The sequence below is a fragment of the Lissotriton helveticus genome, chromosome 12 (genome assembly GCF_964261635.1).
Source record: "Lissotriton helveticus chromosome 12, aLisHel1.1, whole genome shotgun sequence".
Classification (NCBI taxonomy): Eukaryota; Metazoa; Chordata; class Amphibia; order Caudata; family Salamandridae; genus Lissotriton; species Lissotriton helveticus.
In genome coordinates this window covers 280086636-280106646 of record NC_136073.1, presented here as the reverse complement: position 1 = coordinate 280106646, position 20011 = coordinate 280086636, and the positions used below count along the sequence as shown (strand labels likewise).

Genomic DNA, 20011 nt, shown 5'->3' with positions numbered 1-20011 from the left:
GCGCTGCAGATCTGGAGTCACTGAGTCCGCTCTACCTCTCCGGAGATCCGTGAGTACACTTGCGCTCAGACCGGCGAGTAACGGCTGACATAGCTGACACGCGAAGCCTTTACCAAAACAAAGCCTTTACCAAGATGGCTGCCGCCGCTCTCATGACGGCTTGATGCGGCTCAATTCCCCCATTACGTGTACATGCGACAACGGCCAACACCCGCACCAACAATGACCCCCGCATCATGAGTGAAGAGAACTGAGCATTTAAGGGATACATTTCTAGCATATCTGGCATTTTATGGCCTCCAACGCACGGCGCTCGGCGCTATTAATGATGCAACCACGTGTTTTGGCAAACCCGGGCACCCAATCATGACGGCACATTCCATAGCAAGCTTTACCAAGCTGCAAATGATCGCAAATGAATGCAGATGACTGCTGGCTGGTCCCTGGCTGGTCCCTGCAACTGATGCTGATGTGCTCCTTGATCCCTGCTTTCCTGTGTGGGTCAACAACGCTAGGTACACGAATAAGGAGGTGACCTATCGATCCTTTGCCATTGACAAGCCTCATACAGCCTCCTAGTCACTCACTGTCATACTACTGGGCCCAAAGGGTGGCGGTGTAGATTTTTCTCAGCTGCCTAATTTAAGGTGGAGAAGAGCGCCAGGGGATCCCACTTAATCAGGTGTTCTGCTGTAAGTTCTCCGCTATTTGCCCATAAATACCGTCTTTCACGAGGGGCCACACAAGCACTGGAATTGATACTGGGACAATGGATTCCAAGGAGCAAAACTCCCTGAAGAGAGTCAAATCTGACCACTCAAACCCAGGTTCTCCTAACAAGACCAAAAAAGTCACACCGGACGCAATAGACATGATCCTAAGCAAGCTAGATGAGGTGAAAGACCTGGCCAGATCAACCAAAGAAGAGGTTGTGGCAATTAGACAAGACATAAGGGACACCAACCCTCGCCTTACAGAGACTGAATCAAGGATTAGTCGACTCGAGGACATCGAAGTTAATACGTCTGCGGCTCTGAAACAATTGTGCATATCCTCGGATTCCACTGCAAGAAAGCTGGCTGAATTGGAGGACAGGAATAGAAGGGGGAACCTGCGCATTTTCGGGGTTCCGGAGGGATCCGAAGACTCGGAAGGCTCATGTATCCAATTCCTGGAATCATGGTTCGCACAGGCTACAAATCTGACCTTTGTTCATCCTCTAGAATTCGACAGGGCCCACAGAGTGCCGGGAAGGATCACTAAAACGCAAAAAGGCCCGCGGCCTATAGTGTGTAAACCGCTGCGCTACCAACACGTGGAACAAATCCTTGCCTTTGTCCGGAAACACAATCATATCTTGTGGAAGGATGCGAAGATCTACATCTCACAGGACTACAGTAAGGAAATGGTGGATGTGAGGAAAGCGTTCCTGGCGCTTCGACCACAGTTGAAATCAAGGGGCTACCAGTTTGGCTTTGTAGGTCCGGCAAAATACAGGGTGATCGTGCGGGGGTCTCCACACATCTTTTCAGACCCCTTGAAACTCAGACGTATGTTGACTGATCTGGATGAACGTGACATGGATACCAACAACATGGAAAATGGGACAGCTTCGGCCTCTGGCTATAAATGAGTATCCTTTTGCTTATATTATCTACGTGAAATTTCACTGTGCTCTCACAAGCTAACATGTCTATCAGTACAATCACTCTGCATACAATATCTGCAGGTTTGATACTCTTGACTGTTGGTAGGAAGGTCTGGCAGTTAGCTACTCATTCTCTTTGCTCAGGACTTCCGCAACGCTGATAATTTAGGTATAGACTTTATACTAGCTCTCCGCCATTCCTGGGCACAATTCATAGTACTCAGCTTGCTCGCTACTGTACTACATCAGTCGCCTGATGGTGTGTTAGACCCAATAGGAGCTCTTTACCTTAAATCAGTATACCCTTCCAAATTTGTTTTCTTAGAGTTTAAGATGCACAGTCTCAGAAATATTGATGACTACAGTTAGCTTATATGTGGAGCCCTTTGCTCCTTTTACAGTATAAAACTGTTTTCTCATTGTTACGCATAAATGTTCAGTGTTGGAAGGGGGTTACCTTGAAGATAAACCTGTGACATTTCTCTCATGGGGCTACTTGAGTTATCACTATGTTGAATGTACACAAAATTGTTCCGATGTTTCTACTATATTAGCATATATGGGAGGGAACACTGCGGTTTTCCTCAAGTCACCATGCTTCTGTTTGCGGTTGGGGAGGGGGGGTTGGGCGGGTGTGGGAGGATTGAGGGGGGGGGGGTATGTGTTGTATGTATTGGTTTTCATTTTCTTGCTTTCTCTTTTTCTTTATTTATGCCGACAAGATTTGGCGTTTGCATGTCATCCTTATAAGCTTGCTCGATTACTCGACATTTCTATGGTTCGGGTGCTACACTGAACAGGTCATTGAGTCTACAAAAATCCATGATCTCACTGTATCACATAGAGCTACTTTCTCTGAGAATCATGCTAATATATTCTATCTGTAATTCTTTAGAATGACGCGCTCTACTATTGATACGCCACTTGGGGTGGCCACGACAGACAAATTAAAAATTCTGTCTTTAAATGTGAAGGGTTTAAATCAACCTGTTAAAAGGCAAAAGATACTGGACTATTTGCGCAGGCAGAAAGGAGATATTGTGTTGCTACAAGAAACCAAATTAGACAGCAAACAATTCTATACGTTAAGAAACAAATATTATTCTGAAGTAGTAGGCTCTGATGCGGTGGGGAAGAAAAATGGAGTATTGATATTGATAGCTAAACGTTCAAAAGTAGAGTTACTCTCTTCATCAGCAGACGAGAAGGGTAGATGGGTTACGACCAAACTAAGTAGAGACAACACAGAGTTCTATGTCACCAACATCTATGCTCCAAACACTAGTGACCTAACTTTCTGGGAGGGGTTAGCAAAACAGGTTGAGACTATTCTAGACTCTGCTATACACATACTGGGGGGTGATTTCAACTTTCCAATGGACCCACTCCTAGATAGGGATTCACGATGCACTTTCAAAACTAACAAGTCTCACAAGGCTCTCCTTAACTTGTGCCAACGTTTCCTCCTGGTTGACACATGGAGATTACAAAATCCCACAGATAGGGACTATACGTTTTACTCGTCGCCACATGATTCCTATTCGCGTATTGATTACATCCTAATCACACAGAATGGGGTTCCGAGAATAGAGGACTCTTCTATTGAACCAAGGGTTATGTCCGACCATTCGTGTATCTCCCTCTCCATAACCAACGCCAAGCCTTCTTCACGACACATCGTGGCGTTTAAATGACGAAATACTGAAAAAAGATAATCATCGACTCGCTATCCAATCTGCCATTCTCTCGTATCTGGAGTTGAATGAAAGAGGGGATACTTCTGACTTAGTTCGATGAGAGGCATTAAAAAGCACGATCAGGGGGGTATGTATCAAAATCCGTTCAGCAATGAACAAGGATCACAATGCTAAACTGGAAGCACTGGAGCGAGAGATATCGGATCTAGAAAACAAACATCTAATAGATAGGGACAGAGTAATTCTCAACACAATGACAGCTAAGAAATATGAATACAATAAACTTGTTAGCGAAAGAGCGGGCGTATGGTTAGACAGGAGACGTAGACTCAAAATTTGCGAATCCAACAAAGCGGGTAAGAGCTTGGCCGCTTATCTAAAGTTTAAAGTCCAAAAGAATTCAATTAATGTCATTAAGGACTCATCGGGGGTGGGCCACTCTGAACCAGACGAAATAGCAGAAGTTTTCAAAGACTTCTACGAAACACCCTATGCCAAAAATCCATCTGTAGAGGAGGGTAAGATTCAGGACTACCTGAACGAATGTGATCTACCGAAACTCTCCCTAGATGATCAACAGAGGCTCAACGAACTAATTACGGCAATTGAAATAGAGAAAACAATTAGGACTCTAAAATGTGGTAAAGCTCCCGGCCCTGACGGCTTCACTGCTAAATTTTACAAAATCTTCGCCTCCTTTCTGGTGGACCCCCTCCTCCATTTGTTCCGTGAAATAAGCGATACGGGTGCAGTAAGGGGAACTCTGGCGGAAACTACTATCGCCGTCCTCCCGAAAGAAGGCAATGACCCCTCCCTTCCAAAAAATTATAGACCTATTTCCCTAATTAATCTAGACTGCAAGATCTTAGCCATGATTCTCTCGGCACGCCTTCAACGTGTTCTCCCTAACCTGATCCACCCTTCTCAAGCAGGGTTTCTTAAAAATAGATTATCCAGTGATAACACCAGAGTTCTAGCGCACGTCCTGGAGAAAGCTAAACTCTTAGATACACCAACGGCGGCAATAACATTGGATGCCGAGAAGGCTTTTGATAAAGTGGACTGGGCCTTTCTCGAGGCCGTGTAAAATAAATTCAATCTAGGAGCAACGTTTATGAAACTTGTCATGTCACTTTACGCCTGCCCCACTGCAAAGGTTAGGGCGGGTGGCTCTTTCTCCTCTTCCCTGTCCCTGAAGCAGGGTACGAGACAGGGATGCCCCCTCTCCCCATCCTTGTTTTTGTTGGCAATTGAACCGTTCCTGTTTCATATAAGGCATAATGATGCAATTGCTGGTATTCCATTCCAGGATTGTAACATAAAATTGACCGCGTACGCGGATGATGTGCTAATTTTGTCTGAGAGAGCGGATGAGGCTATTCCGGCACTCATGCATACCATTGATGAATTCTCCAAGGTATCGGGCTACAAGCTAAATAAGGACAAAACGGAGGTCAAACTCCTCAACAATATTGGGAATAGTGAGATCCTTGGAGACTCCGGCCTCACCTGGCAACCACACTGTTTCAAGTACCTAGGCCTTGATTTTGGGAAAGATTTAATTTCAACACTGAGAATCAATGAGGAACTAACCCTGAAAAAGATCTCAACACTATTAGATGGTTGGTCACCCAAGTTTCTCTCCTGGTGGGGCAGAGCAGAGACTCTCAAAATGATGTCCACCCCTCTGGTGAACTACCTTGCTAGCATGCTTCCTATGACTTTTACGGACGACTTTATTAAGAAAGTGGACAGGCTGTTCGGTGAGTTTTTGTGGCGGGGGAAGAAAGCCAGGATATCTATGAAAAAGCTGCAGATGGCAAAAGAAAAAGGCGGCCTGGGTCTCCCCTCGTTCAGGAACTACCAGACAGCTTTTCTTTGCAAGCAGGGAACCTTGTGGCTAGTGGACTCCCCACCATATGTTCCAGTGTGGCTAAACATTGAAAAATCTATCATAGCACATGCTCCTTTACCGACCCTTCTTAGTATGAACTTGTCACATCTACCTCATTCCAAATATATCCTACTGAATACCAGAAGAGCTTTACTACGGCTCGATCAAGCCCACAAAACTAACCTCACTATCAAAAAAAACACTTGTTTGTCACTTTGGAGGAACCCTATGTTCAAAATAGACGGCGAAACCCTTTTCTGGGAATCATGGTCTGAAAGGGCCATTAACATGGTGAAAGATCTCTACGAGGGAGCGCAACCCATTCCCTTCTCGAAATTACAGACGACATATGATTTGTCCCCCATAGACTTCTACCACTTCCTAAAACTGAAAGCTATCATTTCCAAACTTAATCTTACCACCGACACTCCTTGGCTTGTGACGCATCTTCCACACTTTACTCATGTTGGCCACTTTGTATCTAGAGTCTATAAACTACTCCTACTACTGCCAGGGAAATCCCACAAAAAGGCGGAAGGTAAATGGGAATCCGAACCCAACACGACGGGGATAGTATTAGACTGGGACATAATTTATAAAACCGCCTTAGCTAACAAAGTGTCTCCAATTCTCTGTCAGACAAAATATATGTTGCTGAACAGGACGTTCTGGACTCCACAGAGATTGTTTAAATGTCATCTGAGAGACACGCCTAATTGCTGGAACTGCCAACCAGGGGTAGGGGATTTCGCACACATGCTTTTTCTCTGCCCTATCTTACAGATAATTCTGGGGGGAGGATTTTCGATTGTATTCGCCAAACCTTCCACATCAATCCCACTAGGGAATTTATTTATGTTATCTTAGGAGCGCTAGACCCACAGCTTCATGACATTCAGGACCGCCAACTTCTTGATCTAATGCTGACACTGGCTTGCAAGGTCATCTTGTGTAAGTGGAAAAGCTCGTCAGAAGTTACATTTGCAATATGGCGGGAATGGCTCTTCTTCTTGAGAGGGGCAGACAACCCAGCGTTGCAGTCGACTACTTGGCGTCCCTCAAATACAAAACTATGGAAATCCCTCGATGCTAAGCATTTTTAATATGACCCCCCGTGAAGCAACGGGTGTGACTGTGTTTTACTCTTGTATGATTCCCTAATGGTTCAGCTTGCATCTGGCCGTCTGAACGACCCTATTGCTGCTAGCTTGGATGCCATGTATTTGGTTCTCTTATCTTATGTTTCTGTAAGTGTCATTTAATTAACATGTATCAATCCATCTATGTAATTGAAGCTTTTTTGTAATGTTTTTCCTTTGTTTTATCCTAAATTTTCAATAAAAATGATTTGAAATAAAAAAAAAAAGAAATCTATTCTCGGGCAGAAGTAAAATCTGAAAGACGAAAATACACCTTGAAAGTATTACCATATTTACCAGCTCAACTCATTAGCAACAATGGGACTTGAAACAGAAGGAAACAAAAAATGTTAAGCCCTCCAGTATTCTGCCTATGTTGAGATTCCCTTCATCCCTATGACTAAGACGATATTTTAATGGCTTAGGTTGCCAGGTCATTCCCAGCTCTGGCAATGACTCAGCTTTTCAATGAGCCATTGCCCATAAAAGGAACACTGAGTTTCTTTCCTAGAGAGATGTGTTTTATTAGGAGGAAGAAAACAAGTTACTTATCTGTAACTGTAGTTCTCTAGTATTGGAAACTTTCATAGATTCACATGCTTGAATCAATCCCCGTCGTCGAGATGGGAGCCCCCGGTATATCAAAAAAGCAATGCTTAGATGACTACAAAGCAGAAAAAAGGCCTAGGCCCATTTCCGTTTTGTAACCCATAACTCTTGTTAAGTAAAACAGATCAAATATAATCCTTGAACCAATCAAGACCCTTCACCCTCTAGAACACTCCTGAGAGAACCGTCGCCCTTCAGCTTTTCGGAGCACTTGTGCCCAAGATAACCTTGTGCAAAAATCCAAAGGTGATCCTCTCAGGGGAGGAGGGTGGGTCTTATGTGAAGATATGGAGGTTTCTAATACTGGAGAAATACAGTTACAGGTAAATAACTTGTTTTCTTACTCCAGTATTGGAACTTTCATAGATTTGCATGCTTGAATCAGAGTAGCTAGCAGTATGCAGCACATTTTATTCTGCATGAACCTGAACATATGCAAGTGTGTGCTTTAAAATTGTACATTTTTTGGGAGAAAACAGCTTTACCTGGGAAAACCATTTAACTTCCAGTCGTGAAAAATTATTTCATGCCTAACCTCAATAATTGTAGACATCACAGAGTATAAACAGTTCTTTTGGAAACCACTACATTACAACTCTCTACCCCATGAGAAACTTATTTATAATAAAAAGTGCACATTCTAATAGTAAAAAAGGAAGGAGGGATATGAGAGAGAGCTCACTGTCACTGGAAAAGGTTTATCAGCACCGCCTGCCCCATTGCCGCATCACTGTCAGCGGCTGCATCCAGGCAGTATGTCAGGTGAAGGTGTGTGTACTCTTCCAGGTAGCAGCCCTGCATATATCCTGGAGAGGTACTCAGGCAAATAACGCAGTGGAAGTAGATACTGCTCTTGTTGAATAAGCATGAACCTGTGCTTCCAAAGGCTTGCCTGCTGCTTGATTGCAATATTGGATTGCACTTGAGATCCAGTATAGCTGGAAAGTTTCCAATACTAGAGAACTACAGAGTATAGCCCTTTTTGGGTGCACTGAAGGATACAAAGAGCTGTGATGATTTGAGAAAAGCTTTCATTCTTTGTAAATAAAATTTCAGACAACGCTGGACATCCAGCGAATGGAGAGTCCTCTCCGCTGCAGAAGTCGGTTGAGGAAAGAACCTCTTTAGGATAAGAGGCTCATTCAGATAAAAGTCTGTTGGTACTTTGGGTATAAACTTTGGATTCGTTCGAAGGGCTAGCCGATTCTCATTGAACTGTAGGAAAGGTTCCTGTATGGACAGGGCTTGAATCTCTCAAACTCACCTGTCCGATGTGAGTGCTAGGAGAAGAGCCACCTTCCAAGAAAGTAATTTAAGATCCGCCCTGTGAATGGGTTCAAAGGGTTTTTTCATGAGTTGCAATAACACTATATTCAGCTGCCGGAGAGGTGGCTTTACTGTGGGAAAGGTACAAAATAATCCTTTCATGAACTGTTTGATGATTCTCTCCGACCATAATAACGGTCTCGATGAGGTCCTTCTATAACGGGATATCGCAGCTAGATGAACTTTTATTGATGCATGTGCTAATCCAGATTTCGCCAAGAGCAGAATGTAAGGAATAATCTCATGACAAGCAGATCTTAGAGGATGAATATTAGACTCTTGGCACCATAAACAGAATCTTCTCCATTTCATCCTGTATGTCTTATTTGTACTCTGTGCCCTGGCATTGGAAATAATATCCCTGCATTCAGACAATAGTTTTAGATGTTGAAATTCACAGTGTTCAGGAGCCATGCTGCCTAACTTAGTGACTTGGGGTCTGGATGAAGCACTTTTCCCTGCAACATCGTCAAAAGAGATGGAATGAGCTGAAGGAGAATCGTTGAGTTTCAGACAGAAGGAGAAGCTCTGTGAACCAGTGCTGTCTGGGCCACCATGGGGCTATCAGGAACATTCTGCACGGTTCTCTCTTGATCTTCGTGAGAAGATGTGGTAGGAGGGGAATCCGCGGAAAGGCGTAGGCAAAGACGCCTGACCATGCCATCAAAAACGCAATCCCCCAGGATTCCTGTTGGTGAGGTCAACGTGCAAAGAAGCAGTATTTCTAGTTCTGAGCTGTTGCAAAGAGGTCCACTGTTGGTTTTTCCCACTTTAGAAAGATACTGTCCAGGGTTTCCGGATTGATCTCCAACTCGTGGCAGGTTGACTTGAGGCTGCTTAATGTGTCTGCCGTGATATTTAGATCCCCGGAAGGTGTTCTGCTTTTAGCGAGATTCCATTTTGAACTGCCCATTTCTAGATTTTCTGAGCCTCGTGCCACCTTTCTTGTTGAGATAATGCATTGCTATTGTGTTGTCTGTCCTGATCAGCACAGCCAAATTCCTTATCTTCGGCAGAAAAGCCAGCAATGCCAATCTCACTGCCCTGAGTTCCAATAGATTGATGTGAAGGTGTTGGTCTTGACTCTGCCAATGTCCACTGACTTGGAGGTCTTGATGAAAAGCCCCCCAACCTTCCAGGGAAGCAATGGTGGTGATAACTTGTGGAGCCGGCATGGTGAGAATGGAAAGTCCGACTGATATATTTTGACGTTGGGTCCACCAAGACACAGCCTGAATCATAACTGGTGTGATTGTGATAATGTCCACGAAAGATCCCACAGCTTAACGCCACTGCAGATCCAGTTCCTCCTGTAATGGACGCATCCTTAACCGGCAGAAGGGGACGAGGGGGATGCATGAAGACATTGTTCCCAGGAGTGCCTTGTAGCGGGGTGTACTGAAAGACTTTATTTTTGCGAAAGTTTGGGACAGAGAGATTAGCCTCTTTGTCTCTCGATTGAAGAAAACACCCTGTTTACTGTGGTGTACAGAATTGCCCCAAAGAATGTAATGCTCTTGGAAGGATGGAGAGATGATTTCTCCTTGTTCAGTCAGGCCTAATTCGGCAAACAGTCTTATGCATGCCACTGTGGACGACTGAGCACCTTCATGTGAAGATGCATTGACCAACCAGTCGTCTAGGTATGGAAATACCTGATGTCATTGCGTCTTCAGAACAGCTGCTACCGGAGCCAGACATTTTGAGAAAATATTTGGGGCTGACTCGAGGCCAAATGGCAGCACCTTGAATTGGTAATGGCTTCTGGCTACGACAAATTGAAGGTACTGCCTGTGGGAGGGATGGATGGGGATGTGAAAATAAGCACCTTGTAAGTCTAAGGCGATCATATGATCCCCTGGGTTTAGGAGTAACAGAATGTCCTGAAGGGAAACCATACGGAAGGACTGTTTTTTGAGATAAGTATTCAAAGTTCTCAGATCCAGTATAGGACGGCATTGACGAAAGTTCTTGTGAACCAGAAAAAAACGGTAATAAAATCCCTTCCCAGTCTGGGAGATTGGCACTGGTTCTATTGCTCCTTGTTGGAGCATTGTAAGTATCTCAAAGTGCATGAGATGTAGATGTTTGACTTCCTGGCATCCCGGAGGAGTGCAAGGAGGAATCTGAAGGAACTCCAATGTATGGCCAAATTGTATTAGATTGAGGACCCATCGGTCCGTGGTTATCTTCTGCCACTGGTAAAGATGAAAAGAAATCTGTCCACCCAGGGGAACGTCTGGAGAGGGGGGAATAAAAATAGCCAGAGCCTGAAGCTTGTCATTGATGTCGTGAGGTGTCTTTTCCCTGATGACCTGGTCTTCCTCTGGGGGCAGATTTAGAGTATGCCCCTGACTGTTGCCGTCTTTGAGCATACTTTTGACGGTATGGTTGGGAAGATGTAGCGTAAGAGGGTTATCTGTATTGCTGGTATCCACCTCTGTAGGATGGAAGGCCTCTTTCTCCTCTAAAGGGCACTTTTTGCTATTGTAGTGTCCCTAAAGCCTTTGCTGTATCAGTATCTTTCTTGATATCCTGCAGTGCATCGTCTATATGCTTTCCAAATAAAGCCTCTCTATCAAAAGGAAGGTCCAGGATCTTATTCTGGACCTCCGGTCTAAATGATGTTGCTCGTAGCCATCCTCGATGGCTCAAAACCGCCGCACCGCCCAGCGATCTGAAACCCGTAGTTGCGATATCCATCACACAATCAATTACTTCTGCAGAAGCTCTTTTTCTCTCCAGGAGAATTTTCTTAACCTCTGGTCTACTTTCCTCTGGAAGTTGATCCATATAGGGAGCCAGGTTACACCACATCTGTCTGTCGTATCTGCCCAATATGGCAAGGGCATTAGCTGCTCTGACCAAGAGAGCTGACATTGAAGAGAAACGCCTACCGGCGATATCTAGGCATCTGCCTTCTCTAACCAGCGGTGTTGTACTTGGTGCCGATGGGTTTGTGGATTTCCGTTGAGCTGCATGGGAAATAACTGATTCCGGTTTGTGATAGGCGCCAAACAGGCTGGAGCGTCCTCTGGGGCCTTATACTTCTTTAACCTGGAGAGTACTGGTGCTACTGTCGCTGGTGTTTTCACAACCTTAAGTCCTTCCTCCCAAACGTGACTTATTATAGGGATGGCTTCTACGGACTTCCTATATGGTTCCTTAAAATCATATAAAAAACACTCCGTCTGAGTAGCTTGCATAGGTAGGCCAAATCTTTTTGCAGCTCTTTCCAGCAAGTTGTGAATTCCACCAATGTCCTCAGGTGGTGAGTCAACCGGTACTGGAGAGGGAGAAGAGGGTGTGGGAATGAGGTAGTCATCCCATTCTCTGTTAGGATCTGTGAATACTCCCTCTTCTTGGTCGTCATCTATAGTAACTGGATCCTGTTGCGGGATCGGGGGAGGCGATCTCTGTAAGGGTTCTGGCAGCACAGCTTGGCTCCTCATCGGAGTAGATGGTATAGAGCGTGGGCGATGAGCTGCTACTGGTATTTCTTGCGATACAGGAGTTGGTGGAAATCTCTACCTGTCGTCAGCCAACATAAATTGTAGATCCGTCAATAAAGAGGACGGCATGCAAACCACCTCCTCCTGATAACTCTGGTGGTATCGTGGCTGAGTAGGATATTGATATTCGCCATATTCATCATCAGGCGTCCTCCTGACACTTAACGTGGATAGGTGCAGGGCTACTTGCATAGCCATATGGACCTTCGTCTTCCTTCTCAGAATCCTGCTCCTCTAGCAGGTAAGATGGCAAAAGAGGTGTAACTGTGCTAGAAGTGATTTCAGGTGTAATTCTCCTCTTCCTAGTGGTTTCTGACATGTCCGGTGTTTTTTCCCTCGTCGACGAGTCTGCCGACGATACCGTCGTCGAAGATGGAGCCATCGGCGGTAACTTGGAAAACCATCAGTGATGGTCTACCCGCCGTCGACATGGTTACTGTCACCGTCGTAGTTGTCGACAGCCCCGTCACGGTCGTCGACGCAATTGAAACAGTCGTTGACGAAGCTCTCCGTGGACGCTGAGGTCTTCTTAGGGAGCAGGCGAAACTCAACCTTGGTCGACGACGACATAGATGGTTTCTTCGTCGACAGTCCCATCGACAACGAGGATTTCGTTGACGTTTTACTTCAGGAGGCACTGAAGATGGCTTTTTGAAGGAGTGCCTGACCTGAGGGGGGTGTCTTAGGTGGCTCAGAACTCGCCTTTTAGCAGTTCTATCCCCCGAAGCATGTCCCTGCCTCTCCTTTTCAGGTGTCTCAGGAGATTTTGAGGGCCTGCGCCCATGAGACCCTTGAATGGTATTTTTAAGGGCTTTTTCTGGACGCTCTTCAGAAGAATGGGCATGAGGTGATCTTTTTAGGGACCTTCTGGGTGAGGGAGAGGATGCCTCTTCGTTGTCACACAAAATGACCTCCTTTCTGGCCTTTAGCTTCCTAAGCCATATCAAAAGGTGTCCCTCACGGTTCCTTAAGATGGGCTATGGTTCTCACAGGAGTGTTCTAGAGGGTGAAGGGTCCTGATTGGTTCAAGGATTATTTTTTGTCTCTTTTACATAACAAGAGTTATGGATTACAAAACAGAAATGGGCCTAGGCCTTTTTAGGTCTCGCCTATGCAGCGCGCATGCGCTACATAGGAGGCGAGCTTTTGGAATCGATCAGCATTTTGCTAAAAAGCATGCATGTTTGGTGTTTCCCTTGCAGGAGCGAGCAGCGGCGCCATGTGTTAGCAATTTATCGCGCTTGCTCCCACAAGGTCGCTGCAGTCACAGACAGGCCTTCCAGATTGCCAATCTACCTGCCCTAGTCCCTGCTCTGGGCCGCACTTGTACTGCATTTGCCATTTTACACGTACTAAATTACATGTTGACCTCGATTCCATGCAATGCTCTGATCTTCCATTTTGTTGCATCACACTTCCATTTTGTGCTGCCTTGCCCTGTAGTTACACTTCAGCAGTAACAAACATGTTTTTCTCGTAAACGAGTACAAGCGGGTGCGAGGCATCTCGTGAGGATGCCTCGTAAGGTTATGTTGTACCTTCAGCTTGTTTTTGTGCATTCCATACTTATCGCTAGGACAGAGGGAGGATGGCCGTGCAAAGCTCAAAGGCCGGAGATAGGGAAAGGAATGTCTTTTGCCTCAGCACAGCCCAAACAGAATCTGGCCAGGTCTGTCTGGGTGGGTCTGATGCAGAGATGGGGCCAGCACCTGTGAATAGATGGGCGAGATTGCCTGCTAGAGGCTTCTCGAACATGTTGATTTAAACTATAAAAAGCAGTGTCTGTGGGGTGGAGCTCAGGAACTCAGTCTTGGAGCGATGCACTCGCGAGACAACTTTGGTGCCCAGAGAGATTACTTCCTGCGTCCCGATCTGCGGGGTTCCCAACTTGGTGTTTCAGTGCTTGGCCAGGGATGTTGAAATCTCCGGTGCGGACACATCTGGTGAGGTGCTTTGTACATTAACTGTTTATATACCTGTATTCATAGTTTCATATTTCATATTTATAGATATATAGTGTGGTGTATTCATTGTTTATTGCCTTTCACTCGGTGCCTAAGAATTTATTAGCTTTAGAGATTCATTGCCTTTGCCTACAATATTAATAAAGCTCATTTTGTACCTCCAGAGGAGTGTTGGAGTTTCTGTGTGAGGAAGTGGTGTGCGTAAGTTCAGATTACACAAGTGGGCAAAGCAATACAGCACTCCCCCTACCCCTCCCACTTGTTTCTTTCGCGCAGTCACCGAGGTTAAGAGTTAATGTATAGGTTTGTAAATTCAACAAACCCAGTGGCAAAATTTACCTTTTTACTTTATATGTTCTTTTTCCATTGACCTATGTTCGCCCCTAATATTTCGCTTTTATAAATTTTACTTTTCGGTGCCCTTTTTTTAACCATTTAATCTTTCTTTTAAGCAGTCAATTCAAACTTTTCCAGCACGGTATCCAGATGTCCCAGGCTACTGGCCAATCAACTTCACTGCTCCCGTAATTAATCGGGTTCCTTCATTTGTTGACAAGAGTCGAGCTACCGCTCAACAGCCCATTTGGTCCACTCTCAGCCACTTCAGAGGCCTGCGATAGTTCCCCAGGGGTCCCAGCGCGTAGCTGCCTGGGTCGCATGCAGGAAAGCGCAGCGCGCGAAGGGTTCTCGCCGCCAGCTAGGCTTCATGTCTAGCGGTATTTATCGTCCCGCCGGGTCGCTTTGATTCTCTTTTGTGCGCCGCACTTGCTCTGGGAACGCATAGTACTTTTTATCGTCCCTCCAGGCTGCCTGATGGGGTGTCGACATAGGTCTCAAACTCACCTGTAGAGAAAATAAATCTACAGCAGCACAGCAATTTATTTCACCTAATTCGCATACATTTCCCTGGGGTTAAATCACCAGGCGCGCAGCTCCGACAGCCCAGAGGTGGCACACTTGGCTGGTGTAATGACACCTGCGGGTTCATTAGTGTTCCTACCCTAGGGGCTGGCGTCTATGAAGGGAGGCTCCCGTCATTCTCTTAAACTAAGCCCCACTCGCATTTCCTCATCAAACTTCCCCGGTCCTTTGTGTTTTCTGCACTGGGGGGAATGACTTGCAGTATCTAAAAAACACGCTTTAACATTCTGGACCTATCCCGTGCTGCACATAGGACAAAATACTCCAGAGGCCAGCACATTCAGGTCAAGGGTAAGGCTGGGCATTATGTTATTTCCTGGGAGAATGGTCCCCCATAGAAAATGTTTAGATGAGACATTTTCTGCTCAAACGAGTCTTCTGCTAACATCCAGGTAAACTATTTTTATCCGTTAAACTTTTTTATCCGACCTGTGCACTTGGGTAATATATGTTACACAAAATACGCCAAAGCACATTTTGCATGGAAAAAAATGAGACTCCCTAACAAAAAAATAAGCAATTTCGCTCATCCCTAGCCAAACAGTGACTGTAGAAAACGGACAGAGTCACAAGGGATGGATACCTCAGGAACAGAGTCTCACAGTCAACCATTTTTTTGTGCAGATTTATATAGCACAAACTCAACTGGAAGGTATTGGAGTGCTTCGCTTCTCCCTATAGCGCGTGACTGCGCGGCTTCTTCTGTTCGTGGGGGCCCTTTAGTTGCAGTAGAACCGTCCAGCCCGGGCATGCACTGTTGTAACCCCGGCAGGGAAACGAACCATCCGAAATAGCAGAAACAAGCACTGGCATATCCAATAGGTCTCGCCTTTGGGACTGTTTAAGTGTTCAGCCATGTAACAGTTAATTATTTATTTATTGCAGAGTTTTATATAGCGCGAACTAGACCCGAACCGAATCAGGTATCAGAGTGCTTTACATATTTTTCCAGTTACGTTACATGAGGACACACTTTCATTTTAGGCACGGGGAGATTAAGTGATTTGCCCAGAATCACAGGAGGTTTTGGCGTCGTTACCGAGACTCGAACCCAGATCCCCAGGTCCGAGGTCGAGCGCCCTAGCCGTTAGGCCAACTCCTCTCCCCTAGGATTATCCTTGCACCAAGGATAATGTGCTGAATAACTAAACACTTATAAGTTCCCAAAGGCAAGACCTATTGGCTATGCCAATGCTTGTTCTGCTTTGTAGTCCTCTAAGCATTGCTTTTTTCATATACCAGGGGCTCCCATCTCAACGACGGGGAATGGTACAAGCATGTGAATCTATAAAAGTTCCAATACTGAAGTAATAGTTATTTACAACGCTGGTAGAAGTGGTGGAGGAGGTAGAGTCTGTGGCAACGTGAGCTGGGTATGGACTGGGGAGACATCGGCCGGACCTGAGTATCATGCAAGCTGTATACGAGGAACTGTTGTTGCCAAGGGAGGTCCCGCCCGGATACTCCAAGCCGAACCACGTATGGACCGATGGGGCCCAAAGGTACATCAGAGGGAGACGAAATTCGAACAAACATGTCCCACATTATGTGCAGGAAGGCAGAAGGATCTGCTCCCAGGTAAACTGGCACCGGTGAAGCTCAGAACAATGGAGCCTTAAGAGGCTCAGGCAGAGCTGGCGGGGCAGGGACGGGTGGGCACTGGTGAAGATGATGGGATGCCTGTAAAGACTGATTTGCCACCAGTTCAGAGTCTGATGAAGACAACTTCAAAGGGGCAGGTGACTTACCCCTTGATCTAGAGCATGGTGGGGTCCTTTTATTTTTGTGTCATTTTTTCTCCTTTGATGACTAGGAGGATGTAGTGCGAGACCTGCAGCGGGAGCGGGACCTGCATCTGTTTTTTCAGTAAGTGCGTCAGTCTTCCTTGGCTCGGGCCATAAGAAATTTGACCTCTCTCTCCTGAATGCCCCTAGGTAACATGCTACGGCACTGAGAGCAAGAGCAGGAGTAAACCACAAATAGGCTTCATGAAAATCCATGATCGACATTTGCCTTCCTCAAGTTCGACACAGTTTGAACCCAGACCTTTTAGGCAGTTGCACTGTTTTCCTGAAACAACTGCACTGTATAAATATTTTGTGACTCCGAGGTAAAATTTCTCTCAGAGAGGAGCTCCGGATCCATGTCATAAGGCTTTTAATAAAAAGGGAACTGACATAGTCCCGAAGGAGCACTTTATGAACTCTCAGTGTCAACAGGATGCTATTTTTTGCAATAAGAAGCCGGCACCCCTACTGGCTCAGAGGAACTATGACATATTCCAGATCTAGTGTGATGCCGGAGGCAAGGGCTTTTCAGTTCTAAAAAGTATCCACTGCCTACCTTGGATCCTAATACAAGTACTTAACTTGTTGAACTACTGATTAGTAACATCCAGCCAGGTTTTCAAGATCTCAAGAATGAATACTTATGAGCAAAATATGCATATGGTGAACTTCATCAGTAAATCAACTCTATTTTTTGCTCTATTCTGAAAATACAACTATCTTTTACTACTAAGTGGGTCAATAAGCAAAACATTACTGAAGCCACAGAAATCATGTGGCAGTTAGTGAGAATCATAATAGCCTTTAAGTCTGTTCTTTTTGTTGTCACCTGAAACTACTCACCCTAAAACGAAGAAAAAGATAAATAAAAAAACATGTCTCACGTTATCCAGTCCATCAGCTCCACAGTATCAGGGTCATAGAATTCTCGCAACTCTGACAGCTCATCCATCACTCGTGGCCAAAACTGAAATATACAATTAAAAAATATTACTAATTTAAAACATGCGAATAGATAACAATTGGGATTTTCTATGAAGTGCTCTTGGGTCAGCAAAAGAAAAACATTTTTGTGCTCCTTTTTGTGTTAACAATCAACAAATTTGAAATATTTTAAAATCATATTCTTTTAGAATTTTCTTCCATTATACATTGTACACACAGCTTTTTGGTTTGTGTGGTTTCATTGCAAAAGCTGCAAATAAGACCCTTATAAACCAATGATAAAAAGGTTACAAATTATGTTGAAATGAGCAACCAAGTGGATATCTCATGTAGGAGACCAAGGACATCACCTAACAGGCCTCCTATAGATTGTCCCCTAAAACCTCGCCAACCTTTCTTTCAGGCCGTAAAGCATAGATGGAAGTTGCTAGAATCTGGATTGAACGTGGCTGATTGATGTTCTTAAACAGAAATATGGCAGGGTTTTTTACACTTGTTGTCATAAGTGACAGGCACATACATGATTAAAGATAATATGCACCAGCTTTAATAGAGGAGTTGGCCTAACGGCTGAGGCGCTCGACCTCGGACCTGGGAATCTGGGTTCGAGTCTCGGTAACGACGCCAAAAACCCCCTGCGATTCTGGGCAAATCACTTAATCTCCCCGTGCCTAAAATGAAAGTGTGTCCTCATGTAACGTAACTGGAAAATATGTAAAGCGCTCTGATACCTGATTCGGTTCGGGTCTAGTTCGCGCTATAGAAAACTCTGCAAAAAAAAAAAAATAGACCTCGCCCTATCCCAATGCATGATATCTTACAGTATTATACATTGGATACAGCGCCATTACATCTATGACCATACTGAGCAAAATGCAAGGGTTTCATATATCGTGCCAGCCTATGTCTTTAACAGATACTGTGGGCTGCTGGAAAACATCAGGTAATGTTTACACGTGTGGAGTACCTTTGGAGAGACACAGGTGGAGATGCGCTGTATCCATGTACATGAACGGAGAAGCACCAGAAGGGAACAAACTGTTCACAAGCAGGCAGAAGAGGTGTGCTAGTGCATACAGTGAAAATGGAAGAGCCAACAAGCTAGATGTCAGAAGCACTGACGAGGAAGGCAGGAGAGCATATTTAAAACGCATATATAAAATGGCACAATCCTTTAGTGATGCATATGCAAAACCATGAACATCAATATGCACATGAGCAAGACAAAAGCAACGTTATGAATATAAACCTCCTATCTAAGTAATATAAAGGCATTAATACACTTATTTTTTTGTCGGACCATGTCGACCTATGACCTTTGACACCCAGGCATAAGGTGCTTTCGGGGCAATGTTTTATACAGCAGTTTTTGGGTTTCGCCTGCCGAAGGCTGCTGCGCAGCCTTTCAGCGCAGGTGAAATCCTATGTCCCCAATAAGCACTTCGGGAACGTCCCCCGGCTCTCATTGGCTAGCTCCATAAATGGAGGCTAGCCATTGAGTGCCGGATCTGTCCGTCAAGGCCGGACCAGATTCGGGGGCGTTCCCGAGATTTTTTCCCAGGGCGGAGTTACGTTTTTTCCTGTTCCCTCCCCTTTCCCGCCGTCCGTGTCCTCTCCCGCCCCCCTCCCGTCGTCCGTGTCCTCTCCCGCCGTCCGTGTCCTCTCCCGCCCCCCTCCCGCCGTCCGTGTCCTCTCCCGCCCCCCTCCCGTCGTCCGTGTCCCCTCCCGTCGTCCGTGTTCTCTCCCGCCCCCCTCCCGTCGTCCGTGTTCTCTCCCGCCCCCCTCCCGTTCGTGCAACGTGGAACTCGAAAAATACTGCTCGGATTGTTGCAGAAGTACTGCACTGTTTGCGTGCACTCGCCAAACAGAGAGGATTCTACAGGCATACTGCACACCTATCCACACACTCAAAATATAAAGAGGGCCTCTAGAGGAACTCAGCAAAAAGATCACACCGTTATCCGCGAAATTGCAATCTAGACAGCAACTTTGAATAATACTGGACTGTGAGATACACACTCAATATACATGGATTCTGCAAAAATACTGGCATGTTAGGCCCTCAATGAACACAAACAGCAACTACAGGAATAACGCACTGGTAGATACGCACAACACACAGAGCAACTACAAATACACTGCATTGCTGTTAAAAACAAACTCGCAACACAAGCGGGATCTCTGCAAAAATACTACACAATTAGCAAAACACTGAACACACAAAGTAAATGTGCAAAAATACTACAGTCACCCCCACTCGCAACACAGGACGACTACAAAAATATTTAGTTAGTCACAAATTGAACAGAAAGGAGCGCTGCAAAACACTGCAGTTAGGCAAAAGCTCACAAAACGGAGCAGCACTATATGAATATATTGCGTTGTATGCGACACGCTCAGCAAGGAGGAGAACTCCCTAAAAACTGCACCGTAAATAAGAGTCCACTTTTCTCTACCTTTAACGTAACTACAAACTCATCAAACATTCATATCGGTTGTACCAAGGCAATTCGACCCAACAAACTATGCGGTTTAACTGTCCTATTTAGAGCCCGGTTTCTTGTTTTTG

General features: G+C 45.3%; 1 protein-coding gene across 4 annotated transcripts in view; it reads right to left on the bottom strand.

Moving 5' to 3' along the window:
• The window catches only part of DPY19L3 (dpy-19 like C-mannosyltransferase 3), a 517935-nt gene that overhangs the window by 92281 nt on the left and 405643 nt on the right, over window positions 1-20011 (bottom strand). For all 4 annotated transcript variants that reach the window (XM_078671604.1, XM_078671603.1, XM_078671605.1 and 1 more), the window contains one exon: window positions 17382-17464. In XM_078671604.1, coding sequence (XP_078527730.1) covers window positions 17382-17464 — 83 coding nt within the window. The remainder of the gene's footprint in view (window positions 1-17381; window positions 17465-20011) is intronic.